The sequence below is a fragment of the Myodes glareolus genome, chromosome 3 (genome assembly GCF_982192425.1).
Source record: "Myodes glareolus chromosome 3, mMyoGla1.1, whole genome shotgun sequence".
NCBI lineage: Eukaryota > Metazoa > Chordata > Mammalia > Rodentia > Cricetidae > Myodes > Myodes glareolus.
Window position 1 is genome coordinate 78,001,714 of NC_142028.1, and position 11,817 is coordinate 78,013,530.

Genomic DNA, 11,817 nt, shown 5'->3' on the forward strand with positions numbered 1-11,817 from the left:
GATCAGACAGCTGGTTAAAGAGAGACTTGATGATGTGTCAAGTACCCGAGACTGTACCAGAGACATAGTCAGTATTAGCTAAGTTACTATCATCTATGATCACGGACTGAGAATGAGGGAGCTTAGAGATCATTCACTTTCACTCCCACGTTTTTTGTTTTTTAATTCATTTATACCAGGTGTGGTGGTGCACACCTTAATCACAGCACCCAGGAGACAGAGAAAGGTGGATCCCTGGGAGTTTAAGGCCAGCCTAGTCTACAGAGTGAGTTCCAGGCTAGCCAACACTACAGAATGAGACCTTGTCTCAAAACAATAAAAAAAAAAATTTCTACTGTATGTGTGTATGCATGCCAGAATGGTGTCTCCCCTTTCACCTCTGCATGGGTCCTGAGAACTGAACTCAGGCTATTAAGCCTGCATTATTGGGCAGGAGATGCCTTCATCCACTGAGCCATCTTGCTAGCTCACCACTTCTAACCATGAAATAGATAAGAAGTGGTTTAGAGAGGGAAGGTACTTGCCTTGAGACCTTGGGGGCTGGCTGGGGCTAGAGCACAGGCATCCACCTTCCAGGCAGAGTCCCTACTGGTTCCTTTGCAAGTGTAGGAGAGCCTCTAGGTTGGCCTTTGTTGATTGTTTACAACCAAACTGCTTTTAACTCCTGTCTGAGTGGCTTGTGGTATGGGGGCAGCGAATTCTGTTTTCTGGGGAATAAGATCTGGAGTGAAACCTGCCACACCTCCCCTACCTGGAGTCCTGAGAGGCTTCCTCTCTTGGGAATGGGGTTGTGGCTGAATTTCCCACTGCACTCTTAGCCATTGGTTCCTCCACACCGCCCAGATATGAATGGAGACAGCTAGTGCCAAATGCCTAAACAAAATCTCCCCATCAGACTGAGTTCTTTAAGTTCCTCTCTTACCCTCCTCGAGGCTCCCAAGCTAGCTTGTCTAGAATGCAGAGCCCACACTGGAGACCCGGGTCAGTCATGACTATGCCCACATGGTCAGAAGCTGAGTATAGAATGTCTTTAATCCCTTTCTGGAGGCCTTTCCAACAACCTGCCAAGACCCAGGTGGTACCCAGACCACGGCTTCCCATCAGTGGTTGCTTTAGTTTGTCTTTTATTTTTACCAAAAATAGCAAACTCTTCCCTTTTTCACAAAAATATATTTCCCTCCCCACCCCCATCATCCCTGTTCACAGCCTAGATTTCAGAATATGTCCTGCAGCCCACTATGGGGAATTACCCACTTTCCTTACTTCCGAACCACTGCCAAAGCTGTAGGACAGCATGCATTCTTTGGGACTTCTCTGGAGCTGGCAGAGATAGAAAGTTCCAGGTCCTGCTGATCTGGAGAGCCCCGCTGTTTCCCTGGAGGGCAGGCAGTTCCTAGGCCATAACGTTGGACCTAGTTTTGGAGGTTTGTCTCAGTAGCCAACTTGAGCCAACCCAGGAGTGGTGGGGCTCTCTGGCATCAGGCTAGAAATCCTTGTTCAAAACAGGAACAGTTGTGTCCTGGAGGGTATTTAACAAACCCTATTTCCACAAGCATCTTGGTGTCACATCAGCAGGCCCTAGAGTAGAAGTCAAGAGCCTTGGCTTTTATACCAGCTTTAGAAAAGCTTCCGGGTTCCAGTTTCCTCCTTTGTACACTGAGAGACAGACAGGATTCTTGTGTTACTTCTTGTTCTCCATCCTGGCTTCTCAGGATTAAGGCTCTGAAAGGGTCACGGTTTCCCTACCTGTGAGTCTGTGCACAGGGCTCAGCATGGAGGTACTAAGTAATGGTTATTGAAAGAGCATCCCAGCCTCTCTGGATAGCTGTGCTTAGAGATCCAAGTAGCTAGGGTAGCTAGGATGTCCCGGGATGATTGGGTGGAGGCAGGTGTTTTCAGGATGGGAAGGTTTCCACCAGCTACATGGTCCTGTGTCCTGAGACAGAAGAAAAGACTCCAGATATCCCAATTCAAGTTCCAGTGGCTCTCTGTTTTAGAGGGCTATGTTGTGCTGGCCTTCAGTCAGGTCAGTAGGTTCTGGGTGTGAGCCTGAAGTATCTCAAGTCCCAATTGAAGATCCAGGGAACCTTTGTGGACATGAGGAATCAATCTCAATCCTCAAGAGGCTTACTGTTTTGCTTTGCTGTTTTGTGTTTTGTTTTTTGAGACAGGGTTTTTCTGTGTAGCCCTAGTTGTCCTGGAACTCACTCTGTAGACCAGGTGGGTCTCAAACTCAGATATCCTTGTGCCTCTGACTCATGAATGCTGGAATTTAAGGTATGTGCCACCACTGCCTAGCTTAGAGGCTTACTGTTATCAGGCCCTCCTGGAAGCAGAGAGATGAGCGACGTAGCAATTTGTGGACATCCTTGGCTTAGCAAATCAGCCCACATGGTGGTAGGTCAGGGGTTTAAGGAATTCAGGGCAAAGCTGAACTTTCTAGCCTCCACTCAACTGCACGGGACTCATGTAGATAGACAATGGTGGTCTAGAAGATCCAGAGGTACCATTCCATCTACACGCACATTCTCTACACTTGTACATATGGTCAGAGTTGAGCTGGGGCACTAAGCTGTCATTACTCCTAAAAGGGTCATGGACTTAGAGACCATCCTGTCTGTCCATCCATCCATTCATTCATCCATCCATACATACATACATACATACATACATACATACATCTATCCATCCATCCATCCATCCACCCATCCATCCAACACGAGGGCCTACTATGTGCCAGAAAGGACCTGAATCTCTCAGACAAATCCCACAATCAAACCCCCACCCCTCGCGCACACACAAACCTACCCGCTTGCTCAGATACAGGCACTCACTCCCATAATTTTCTTGCCACCACTTCAGTCACATCCATATTCCCCAAATGGATTTGAAACCCACCATGGTAGGGTGAAAGGATGAAGTATCAGAGCAGGAACCTGGTAGCCTACCCTACTCTTGGACTTAATGTGAAGGGCTAAACTCCTTTGCTTCAGTTGCCCACTTGAAGCCCTCCCTTCTCCAGGAGGACTTCTGAGAGGTCCAGAAGTGTTGGGTATGTAGAGGGGTCCTACAGGCCTTCAGATTGCTCTACCGACAGGCTCTTAAGGGTCCCCTCTCCAGCTACACTGTGTCCGATGGTCCAGTTGATAGGCAACAACATCCAGATCTGGACTCAGTGACAGATTCGCTCTGTCATCTCCCTCTGTAGAGACATAAAGTAAAGAAGGGTTAATCTGAGCTCAGCCTGCTGGGAAACACCTTGCCAAATCATGGGTTTTTGGGGGCCTCATTCTTCCTCCACTATAGCTGCGAAGCACGGCAGCAGATCTGGGTTTCTAAATTGACACCTCCATGACTTCTCTATGCGCATACCGAACCCACTGGTAAATGAGTTGTCTCCCCTCACTTATCTACCTGGATATGGAAGTTTCATACAGAGCCTTTGGAACTGAACTTTCAGGACGAGCTTTGGCAGTGAAGGGTAAGAGAGACTTGGCCTTACCAGTGGCTCTAGTTCCCTCTGGTCCACCAGGCTGAACTCCTGGATGAAGTAGTAAAAGTGCTTATAGCAGGTGTTGACATGTGCCTCCGCCCCCATGCTGAGGATACTATCGAAGTGGTGGATGTAGACGTGGACAAATACTCGGAAGAGTCGGGTCAGGATCTTGGTGCAGACCTGCTGGAAGTTCTTGGGGAAGGGAACTCCTGTGGATGGAGAGGGATAGAAGAGAGGGTCAAAACCCTAAGGGTAAAACTCCGTCCCTCCCCAAAGGCATTCTCCACCTCTCCTCAGTGCAGGACCCATAGAGGAAGGCAAAGCAAGGGCTTGGTTTTCTCCTATACTTTTCCTTTTGGGGGGTGGTAGATAGGTTGGAATTGGACCCAGGAATTCATTCACATCACTGAGCTCCAACCCCAGTCCCCATCTTTCAAGTGCCAACACAGATCGCGTCCCCATTTCCCACGGCCTGAAGCAGGGCTTTTCAAGCTTGTCACCGGCCAGTCTGCCTCAGACCACAGTGAAAATTATGGCCTAACCTGTCTCCAGAAACCTGTGCACCCACAGAGATACACATCACCCGCTCCTAGACAGTCCAATGTGGAGATTGTGGGCCAGTTTTAAGAACACGGGCCTTCAGGGTTAAGCCTTAATATCCCGGTAGGGCACGGAGCAAAGCCTTTAATGTGCCAACCCTGATTGCTGTCTCCAGCCACACCCCAGTTCCTCTGCTTACTAGTCTCACAGCTGGCTCATATCCCTTCCTCACCCCGTGCTAGGAACTACTTCCGATATCACTTGGTCCTTCAGATAGCCAATAACATAAAGAACTTTCCCTCTGTGAGCCCAGCCCCGAGCTGGGCCCTTTGTACCTCTGTCCTCTGCTCTTTCAACTGTGCTGATGGTTCTGATAGTCATTCTAGATATGATAAAATGCAGGTGATGTGTGAAGCGGAAGCCACTTGCTGGAGGACACGTAATTATTCACTAGTACAGACTGCAGGCAGGATTCAAACCCTCTTTGCCTAGCAGTACCTCTCAGAGATAAACCATACAGATCCTGCCCGGCCAGGAAAGACCACGAGAACAATGGGAAAGGCAGTGTATGCACAGACCCCAATCCAGGACAGGGATCCCGGTGGCTTACACCCTCTCTTCTGCGATGACAAAATCATCCAGTTATCCAGTTAAAAGTTTACCCAGGGCTCACCAGCCCAGGGATGTAGGCTAGAGGAGAAAAAAAGCCAGGAGCAGACTGAGCCCTAGTCCATACACCTCCGCAGACCCCCTTCCTTCTCACTGCTCCTCGGAGCTTGTGCTCCGCTTCTCTGAGAGTCCAGCCTCTTCCCTACAATTCCTATCCCACCCATCTAGACTATGGCACCTGAGCTCCAGTTCCGATCCTTTTTCTGTTCAGTGTGCTTTCCCACTGCTGGCCTCAGTTTCCTTCTGTGTAAAATGGAAGGGACCTGTTATACACAGTAATGCGGGAAATGGCAGCGACAGCTGGGGAGGAGCCACGGACTTGAATTGTGACTCAGTGCCCCACTTTCCTCAGCATTCAGACGTTTTCCCTCTGGGCTTGACCATCTACCCCACCCATTTGAATCCCTATAGCTCAGATGGGTGCTGGGACCTGGGTTGCAGGCGAGGCTGCTGTGATGAACACAGTGTCTCCTGGGTGGGGAGCCTGGGCTAGGGTGAATCATTCATCTCCTTCCCTCCCCTCCCCCAGGCCCAGGTCCATCTGAGGTAAGGAAAGGCCCCACGGCCTGGATCTGACTATGGAGTACTGAGGAAAAGGTACCTTTTGGGCTGATCCAGCTTCCAATTCTTCACTTTCTGGGGCCAGGATTTGGAGTGGACTCTCAGCAGGCTGGAAGCCAGATCAGCCCAAGCATGACAGGGTGTTACTTAGTTTGGAAAGGGGAGAAACAGCATTTGTGGTCTTGTTTGGAGAGTCCCTAGTGGGGTCTGTGTGTACACTGCCTTTCCCATGGTTCTTGTGGTCTTTCCTGGCCAGGCAGGATCTGCATTGTTTACCTCTGAGAGTGCTGCTGGGCAAAGAGGGGTGAGTTCTGCCTCTATGAGGAGGACACGAGGATCCCCAAACAGGAGTCAGGTTGTCCTTGGCAAATGTTTGATTGTAGCCAAGATCCTGCCTCAACTGGCTTCCTTTTCTACAATATGGGATCTACAATAGAGGAACGACCCTCCCTGGCTACGCCAACTCTCCAGCCAGACAGTGCTCACCAACACGTGTCGGAAAGACATCCTCATCATTGATGAGACCCTCGATCCAGTCCATGAGCAATGCCATATAACGGGGTGCCGAGAGCTTGGCAGGCCTCCGGTACTGGCGCTCATCCTGCCAGCGGTACTCATAGCGGGGCCCGCCCGCCATGACTGGGCAGCTGGTCTCACTGCAGTGCTCAGCCATGGTGCCATAGATGAGGTTGATGCGGTTGAAGAAGTCCACCACGTGCACAGCGATCCAGTCATCGATGCTTTCACCAGGTGGCAGCCTCACCACACTTCGAAGGTCCAGGCCAGACTTGAGTGAGGCTTGTGCCTTCTTATAGAGCTCGAAGCGTTGCGTGCCGGGCTCAAAGCGCTTCCGGGGCCGGAAAGTCTTGTCCTTAGCAAATACCTGCTTCAGGCACAATGCCATGGCCAGGCCTAGTAGAGTTGGATGTCCAGACCCAGGGACCTGGAGATGCCCTGCCAGGGACAAGGGCAGGAGAAGTAGGTGGTCAGGGCCTTATAAAATGGACTTTGACTTCCCAGTACATCATTTTCCTATTGACTGTCAGCCTTGGGACAGTTTCTTTATCTCCCCTAGCAATGGCTAATCTTTTGGGGAGAACTTTAGCCCCCACCCCACCCCCCAGCAGCCCCACATGCCTTTCATTTTGTTTAGCTTCCTCCCTGCTTTCTTTGAATCTTGCAGTGTAGCCTGGGCTCCAGATAAGTACTTACAGGTCTTACTGTTGACCATTACAGAAGTGACATGAGGCTTTTGCAGGTTAACCAGGAAACAGGAGACTCTGATAAGGTGTTCTCTGGAAGCCCCATAGACTAGCTGTGTAGTGTGAGAGAACCTAGCTGCATTGTGCTAGGAGGGACCAGGGTGGGGAGTGGGAGGGGGGGCTGAGGGGGTGGGCCATAGACTTTGATTTCCTCTGGGATATCCCGAAGTCCATCCGGCCACCGGGGATTCCCAGGGAGCAAAAGGGACTTTTCTACCAAAAATGTCCTTTCCTTTTTCTTTACACTGAAAGAGGAAAGGGCCCTCACACGGCCAGCTGGGTGGCCTTAAGTGTGGCTGCAGACGCTGCAGGAAGGGGCGGGTGGCAGGCCTAGAAGAGCGCTACTTCCTCTGAGGAATGCTACAACTGGCTCCTTTCCTCCAAGCCGACCTCCTTCCCAAATCTGAATAAGCCACTGGCCTTCCCCTTGCACCTGACACTCCATAAATTACCAGCACACCTACAATGTACTTGGCACTGGGGGTTAGGGGAAGAGCAGCCAGACCCATCCTGCTGGTCTTTTTGGATGTCTGCTTTGCCTCTTAGAATGGTTAGAACAGAAGGATCCCAGACTCAGAGCAGACTCCAGGGGGCATCAATCAGAGCCCTCAAAGTCCTGGGACCCAAGCCCGCTTCAAAACTGCCTTGCCAACATCACCACAGATTTGGTCCATGTCAATCCTTGAAGACCCTGATGCAGTCGGGTTTTGGGGCATCTTAGGCATTTCATCGGCCCCACCAATGTGGGGAATGCAGATCCAGGCAATCGCTGAGACTGGAACAGCCACAGCTGAGTGCAGACCCTGCCAGACCCTGGTCACTAGGCTGTACAAGCAGCAGTGCGCTTGGGCTCCACACTGACCGACCCATCCTCGATCTCGGTTAGTCTGAGCTCTGAGCCTAGCTCCACACTGAATGAGGCTCGAGACAGTGGCGGATAAAGCTTATCCTTCACCTCATGACTTTGAAGCGGTTTCCTTTCTCAGATCTTTGCTAACTGCTGTGGCAGGATGGGGGAAGAGAGGGTGAGAATAAGGTGGTTAGTGTAACAAAGGCATGGAGCATAGAGAGATGTTACTTCTGGCCACAAATCCAACTTACAGATATGTTTGGACGGTTATTCCTTCTCCTCACAGCAGGCAGGCAGAATGGGACAAACAGGAAAAATGAGAGCAGTGCGGAGGGAGAGAGTTCCTGACCTCTCGAGAGAAGCTTGAAGACAAGGGAGGCCCTCTCATGTATTCTGACAACCCCCTGCCCCCCTGCTTCTTCTCAAAGAAATGCCAGGCCGGGGCCTGAACTTCCTGAATGAAGAGCTCTGTACACTCCAGTTGCTATCTCCCTTGTAAGCTCTACCTGGGGCAGGGCTTCCAAAATCACTCATGCAGTCAGTGGGGTTTCAGGAACCTCCACCTTGATATGGCCATCCCATTACTGACTGTTATAGACTCTCACTCTGCCTTTCAACTCCACACCCTAACTTCCCCGCCCCACCTCCTCACCAGCAGCCACCCTGGGCTTCTCCTTGACCCCTGAGCATGCCCCTTCTCTCCTGCCCTGTGTGTCTTTTGCTGGTTGATTCTGGATTTCACATTCCATCAGGCCGAATGCTACCTCCTTCAGCAGCCTCCTCCAGATCTCAACCTTGTGTGGTGGCTGCTCTTTGACCATTTCTGTCCCTAGCCCTCTCTAGACTAAGTCAGGACTAGCATAACACTGGTGGCCTGGCTTTTGGGAAAGTTTAGACTCAAGAGTCTTAGAGTTGGCTGGGGAGATGGTTCGCTGGGTAAAGAGATTGCAGCAAGTGTGAGGAGCAGTTTTGATCCCCAGAACCCATGAAAAACCTGACAAGGCCTGGTGGCTTCTTGTAACCCTAACACTTAAGAGGAAAAGGCAGGGGATCCCTGAAAGCCCCAGGTTCAGAAAGACCCTGCCTTGGGCTTGTGAGATGTCTCAGTGGGAAAACTTTCTTGCCTGAGTTTGATTTCACAGAACTCACATGGAAAAAGGAGAGAATCCCCACAAACTGTCTCTAGCTTCTACATGTACACTGTGATATGAGTATGTATATTTGTGTATATACATACACACAAGCAAATGTAATTATTATTTTTTTAAATAGACCTTGCCTCAATAAATGAATTGGAAAGTTAGAAAGAAATTGTTGCCAACTTTGGGCCTCCATACCTGCATGCCCACTTGCACTTGCCCACAAAACCAGACACACATACACATAGAGGGATACAAGTCTTCAAGTTAAAATAGCTCTGAGAAATCAAGAGGCTCAACCTACATGAACACATGGGGAAACTGAAGCCCAGGAAGAGGATCTGAGGAGCCTGGCTTTGCATAGCAAGTTATAAGAAGTAGAGGTTTGGGATAAAGAGGGACTTAGCCTATGACAAGGTACAAAGGACCCTTTTCCTGCTCTGTCTGGTCACTGGCCTGGTGTAGATAAGGGGAGAGGAAGGGAGTGGAGAGGCCCCACCTCCTTGCTGTAGAACTTTAAGGCCCAGAACTTTTTCTAGAAAGAGTAAATGTGGAGGCTGAGTACAGGAGGTAAGGTAAGAGCAGGTGCCCTCCTCTGCCTGTTACTGCTGTTTTCTCCCCACTGCATCACTGAGATTGTTTCTCACACAGCCGCTGTTCCCCTTCCCCCGTGGGCCCTCCACTTTAATTATTGGGTGGCTGCCCAGCGGTTTGCTCACTCTGAGCATCTAATCTTCCCAAATGAAGAGCACAGGTTGATTGACCCAGCCTGTTTCTAATATTTAGTCCCTGCCACACCTGCCCCTCCCTGGGTCTGGCTCAGAAACAGCCCCAGTTTGAACTCAGAATCTAGCCTGGTATGCCCTGCAGCACAAGATCTAATATTAATAGTAGGAGCATAAGACAGCGCTTGTTCAGCCAGACCCGCTCCTATCTCCTTCGAGCCCCTAAGAACCTCCCCTTATCTTCAGCTGTTAGGGCCAAACAGGTCCTAGGACCCAGAGGAGCCAGCCTGACGTTTCCGCCCTAGAAGACACGCCCCCTCACCAGCCACCGCCACCGCCACCCCCACCCCGGACTTCGGGCGCTGAGTCTCGGACCCGGGGCTGAGGACCTGTGGCCAGCCTGCTTTCGGGCTGGGGTCGCTTTTAAAAGGTGCCAGGCGAGGACCAAGAAGAGCTGAAAGTGGAAGCAAGACTGGGCCGCGAGGGGCGCGGAGACGCGGCGATCACTCACGCGCTCCGCCTAGGTGGACAGCTCCGGGTCTCAGTCGGCGCCTTCACACCGCAGCGCGCTGGGTCGTCCTACTGCGGGTGATCCCGCCGGGCCGGGCTCCGTGCCTGTCCGCCTGCCTGCCCCGGGCTGCAGCCGCCGTCCCGCCGCCCGTTCGCGAGGAGACGCCAGCTCCGCCCCAGGCTCAGCCACGCCGTGGCCACGGGGCGGGGAGGGGCGGGGAAAGGGACTCCCCCGTCCCAGGACACACACTCCAGCCTTTCCGGGAAATGGAAAGTCCGATGGGGCTCGCAGCCTCCCCGAAGGCCAACGACTTACTGAGCAGCCGCCCCAAGGGGGCATCTGGATCTTTCTTAAGGACGCAGCCTCAGATTCCTAGGCTGTAGAATGGGAACAAACCCAGCTTCTCCCTGAAGCACAAAGAAAAAGACAGTGGTTTGAATGGTTTCCTAGCCTCCCTACTGTCATCTGTGCTTCACTTGTCTCTGAACTCAATAGGGTTCCTACCTATCAGGGTATGTTCAGCTTCAACCCACTGTCACACACAGCACTCAAGATCTACGACTAGAGGCTGCAGGTGATGGAGGGAGGCAGAGGCAGGCAGATCTCTGTGAACTGCAGGCTGGCCAGGGCTGCCTGGAGAGACCCTCTCAAAACACACACATACACACACACACGAATGAGTGAATGAATAGGCAGTGGGAGCCGTGGACTAGGTCACTGGAGTGATTCCTCCACCCTCCTTCCCAAAGAAGGTTCAAAGAATTCGTCACCTTCCCCACACCAGCTGGGGACCTTGTCTGGCTGGGCAGATTCTCACACCAACCAAAGTCACCATTTCTTATCTCCAACCTTTGTCTCTGTTGTTCTGCAGAGCGGCTCCTACCCCAGCCCTTTCCAACCGGTTTCAAACCTCTACATATTTGATCTGCATTACCCACTTTTCTACCTAGATTTCTCCCCTGAGAACAGGCCAATATCCCACATCAGGGCTCAATGCATACCATGGCTTGCTCCCAGAAGCCAGATTGCAGACTCTATCTGGGGTGAGGAAATTGAAGACTTTCTAGTCTAGGCATTATGGTTAATCTTCATTGTCAGTGTCACTGGCTTCAGAATTGCCCAAGGAGACACATCTCTGGGAGTGTGACCAGCCACCTCATGCTCTTCCTGTCATCCTTTCCCCACCGTGGTGATCTGCACTCCCAAAGTGTGAGCTGATAAAAAACACTTTTCCTGAGCGTTTAGTCACAGCGTGAAAAACAATACAGAAGGTGAGCAGGTGTGACAGGGGACCCGCTAGAGCTACAGGTGGTTTCATACCATGGCACAGATGCCTTATTGGGATTCCCTGGGTCTGAGCCTGGGCCTGCTTTCTCAATTGCATGAGAACACACAGATCCTTGAGAATTTTGGTCAGAACTGAGGATCCATTCTTTGACCAAGAGCTTATTTCTGTTCCAGCATAAAATTCTCTACTGCTTTGTGCCCAAGTCTTAATCTGTCCCAAATTTCATATAAACACATATGCATAGGTTTCACATTTGCTCCTTTTAATTTGATATAACAACCAATGCATTTTGTTGAGCATGACAGCACACTGAAATCCAGATGATGAATCAGTCTCTGATTTCAGGTGCTGATAGCCCAACAGTTGGGACACAACATACACAGGTAACAGGGTCAGAAGTGGACATGGGGTAACATAATGCATTGATGGTCAAACACTGGCAAGAGTGGGGGAATCCACAGGAAACACACAGAGCACCCTGAGTGTTTTCAGGAGTATTTAATAGTGGTGCTGTTTATGGGTGTAGTTAGTTGTAGGGGAGCCATGTAGAGACTATTACCAATGAGGTAGCAAGGGGCGCAGACAGCCGTCAGTAACCCTAGGCTGAGGTACAGTGGGAATGGAAGCTATGAGAAGGCTCTGTGGCCTAAGTAGAGGCCATACCCAGCTCACAGCAATCAAGGGAAATCTACCGGCCAAATAAGCCCTCATTTCCCTGTTTTCCTCTCATCTTTGGCCAAGTTCCCCATAGCCTAGTCCCAGAAAAGCCAAGGATA

General features: G+C 51.0%; 1 protein-coding gene across 1 annotated transcript; it reads right to left on the reverse strand.

The window, feature by feature from the left end:
- Positions 1-1,107: 1,107 nt before the first annotated feature.
- On the reverse strand, positions 1,108-9,969 carry Mob3c (MOB kinase activator 3C). Its single transcript, XM_048443907.3, has 4 exons — positions 9,754-9,969; positions 5,753-6,220; positions 3,503-3,705; positions 1,108-3,202 (listed from the first exon to the last, which is right to left on the reverse strand). Exons 2-4 carry the CDS (start codon positions 6,168-6,170, stop codon positions 3,173-3,175), a joined length of 651 nt encoding a protein of 216 aa, XP_048299864.1. The 5' UTR covers positions 6,171-6,220; positions 9,754-9,969; the 3' UTR covers positions 1,108-3,172.
- Positions 9,970-11,817: the final 1,848 nt, after the last annotated feature.

Coding starts and splice junctions, on each gene's coding strand:
- Mob3c (XM_048443907.3), bottom strand. CDS start 6,170: ATGGCATTGTGCCTGAAGCAGGTATTTGCTAAGGACAAGACTTTCCGG. Junction 3,706..5,752: donor TGTCTTTCCGACACGTGTTG/GTGAGCACTGTC, acceptor CTCCATCCACAG/GAGTTCCCTTCCCCAAGAAC. Junction 3,203..3,502: donor AGAGGGAACTAGAGCCACTG/GTAAGGCCAAGT, acceptor ATGTCTCTACAG/AGGGAGATGACAGAGCGAAT.